At 53.4% G+C, this 3,077-nt stretch overlaps 1 protein-coding gene across 1 annotated transcript in view; it reads right to left on the bottom strand.

The window, feature by feature from the left end:
* LOC106746698 (RNA-binding protein 33-like) overlaps positions 1-3,077 on the bottom strand; it is a 10,521-nt gene that overhangs the window by 4,098 nt on the left and 3,346 nt on the right. Inside the window, exons 3-7 of the mRNA XM_014623516.1 lie at positions 2,296-2,867; positions 1,152-2,071; positions 704-870; positions 447-620; positions 30-347 (exon numbers count right to left, since the gene is read on the bottom strand). Of these exons, the coding sequence (XP_014479002.1) occupies positions 30-347; positions 447-620; positions 704-870; positions 1,152-2,071; positions 2,296-2,867 (2,151 nt within the window). The remainder of the gene's footprint in view (positions 1-29; positions 348-446; positions 621-703; positions 871-1,151; positions 2,072-2,295; positions 2,868-3,077) is intronic.

Raw genomic sequence — 3,077 nt, 5'->3', positions numbered from 1 at the left:
GGGGGGGGGGGGGGGAACTGGAAACTCACCTTCTTCTCGACGGCCGTCTCGCTTATTGTATCCACTCTCCGTATCTCATGAAGGTTTCGGTTGCCTGTCGGTTTATTACGCTTCGGACTTATATCTCGCGACGCTCGGTCCACCGGCTCGGGGTTCCTCTTCTGCGGCGGCCTGATTGGTCCACGGTGCACCACGTTAATCGACCTCGATGGCTGCTTCTGACCGTGATTCTGATCGTACGAGTCGCGATACGCGCTCGTCGGTGATCTGCTGCGCTGCACATGATCGTTCCTCGGCCGTAGCGGCAAGTCTCTTTCCCGGTAGTTTTGGTGGGATCCTCTGTGATCCTGCGACACCGTGAAAAGAATCGAATGGGAGCATCCCGATATAAAGCCAGCAACGCGCAACGACGTTGGAACTTTGGAATTCTTTCGAACGACACTTACCTCTTGATAGCTGTTCCTCTGATCCCACTGGCTGTCCACTTTGTATTTATTACTGTCGCTGTAACTGTTATCCCGGGAGTAATTGTCCGAAACGTATTGCTTGCTCGGGCTCACATTCTGTGACTTTTGCGGCCTGTTCTCCTGCCAAACGTCGGAGAAGTATGCGTACGGATCCTACGGGAAGGAATTCAACGATATACAATTCCACTCACTTCTCGCTCCTCGTACCGCACATTATATTACTAGGTTTTGCGTACGTCGCTCTTGTTTTGCTGATAATTTGGCTGGTACTGCGGCGGACCCTGTTGGGACTGACTGTACGATCCCTGGTTCTGATAGGACGACGGCGGTTGCTGCGGATACTGGCCGCTATGAGAGACTTGCGGTTGCACTTGTTGCTGGTTAGTATCCCAAGCGAGTCGAGCTGCGATTATCGTAATAGAGAACCACGTCAGCATCTGAGCATCGATTCTTATACATAATTTTATCGGCCGAGTCGTAACGCTTGCTTCTTCCCCCCCCCCCCTCTTTCTCTTCATTTCCGCGCAAAACAGAGTTTCTAACGGAGCGCCCGATCCGATGGACACGCCACTACTAACGATGATTCGTGCTTCTAACTGACAGATCATCTTCCTGCGAGTGTTCGGAAGAAGCGAAGTAACTTACGAGTCGGCCCGTCACCCGTGTGTGAAGGGACCCGCTCACCATCGTTCGCCGGTTGAACGGCGCCTCTAAAGTGAGGATTGATTAGAATCTTGTGGCCTGGAGGTAAAGACACACTGTGTACATTAGACGCCGACTGTTGCGGTACAGGCGGTTGCATCGAATTATTAAATTGGCTATTGGGTACTTGATCGGGGTAACCGGGCCTAGCGTCGTACGCGTTCCGGCCCTCGAATTGCTGCGGCTCTTGGAACGGTAATCTGTTCTCGTAGGGCGGCTGCTGACTAGGCATTTGGGCGCTCGGCAGGTTCGGTTGTTGCATAGACGGCGGACCGTGAGAGGGCGGCGGCGGTGGCGGGGCTTGCTGTCGCGGGTAACCTTGCTGCATGGGCAGCGGCAGATTGCCCGACGGTAACAGCGGCAACGGCGGGTTGCCGCCTGTCAACAGCATACCCGGGGGATTCCCGAGGATCGAGTTACCCTGCGGATTCCCCTGCAACGGTGGCGGGCCCTGATTGCCCTGATGCATCGGCCGCATCTGGTTCTCCTGTATGAGAGGGCCCGGATTCTGAAACGCAGGTTGCATCGGGTGATACGGCGGCTGATTCGGCGGGCAATTGTAACCAGGCCCCTGCATCGTTCCACCGCCCACCATCGGGCCACCGGCCGCCCTCGGCCCGTACTCGAGACGCGGGCCGATACGCGGCCCGCTCGGAAACTGTCCGGGATTGAACTGCGGCCTGTTCTCCACGAACTGCGCAGCCGGAGACTGCATCGGGCCGTTCGGGCCGTGGAACTGTTGGAAGGGCTGCTGCTGCGGATTACCCTGCTGGTACATCAACGGCTGATTCGGCACGTTGCCCGGCATACCAAGGAGACACAACGGTCTGGTTTGCAATAGCGGTAGCCTGCCCGCAGGCGGCTGGTTGTCGAAATCACCTGGCCGCGCCCCGCCACTGAACCTGCAAGAGCGTCCCGGGTCAGATGTCGCGACCAGTCGAGTATAAAGATGGATTGGAAAGACGAGAGAGAGAGAGAGAGAAAGAGAGATAAATTATTATCGCGCCAACAGATTACGCTTCGTCCTTTCCTCACCCGTCTCACATTCCAGCAATTGATAACGTTCTTTCTCACGAATAGTTCTCATCAATGATCAAAGAGCGTTGTTATTGTCGGGAGTCGTTACCTTGGATTGAAGTTTCCGGTACTTGGTATAAATCTTCCACCCCTGCTGCCTCTCGCGATGCGTCCCCCTCCTCTTCCGCGTCCCCTGAACGGCGCTCTAGCTGATTGTTCCGACGTGACGACGTTCTCCAGCGTGTCCGGAATATCATTGTTCATCTTCGGCGAGATCATCGTACGCTCGTTTTGAAATCTGTTCCGCCTCTCCTTCGCCTCTTCGCAGTCGTCATCCTCCAATCCCTGCCCGTTGCCAACGTAGATCTTCTGCATGTTTTTCTGCAGCTTCTCGCGCAGATCACCGACATTGTTCGGCACGTTGACGCTGTGGCAGTCCGAATTTCTGTCGGACTGCCGTGCCTGCTCGTTCGCGTACTCGGCATTCTCGTTTTGCTCGTAATACGTGGCCTGTACCTCCGAGTGCTCCTCGTCCTTATAGAAATCGTTATCGCTATGTTTATCAGTATTGCCTCTACTAAACTCTATATTTTCATCTTCGCCGTCTAAGTCGTCGAGCGCGTCCGTGACTCCTAAGTCCAGTATATCGTCTGTTTCCTCTTCTCCCTTATAGCTATTCTGCTGCTCGGGGAATTAAATCGTCAGATATTTGTAATGTAAGCGATTATTCATCCAATGTAGTAATCTACGTCATATATCATAATCTACGGATTGTTAACTAACGTATATATACTAAAGTATGTAAAGTATATGTGTGCGTGTGCGTGATATGTATGCGTGCGCGTGTATGTGTGTGTGTGTGTATACATATACACATATATACATATATAT

Source organism: Dinoponera quadriceps, unplaced genomic scaffold, assembly GCF_001313825.1.
Source record: "Dinoponera quadriceps isolate SergipeBrazil2010 unplaced genomic scaffold, ASM131382v1 scaffold1565, whole genome shotgun sequence".
In the NCBI taxonomy this organism is placed as follows: Eukaryota; Metazoa; Arthropoda; class Insecta; order Hymenoptera; family Formicidae; genus Dinoponera; species Dinoponera quadriceps.
This window is presented reverse-complemented; position numbering and strand designations above follow the sequence as displayed.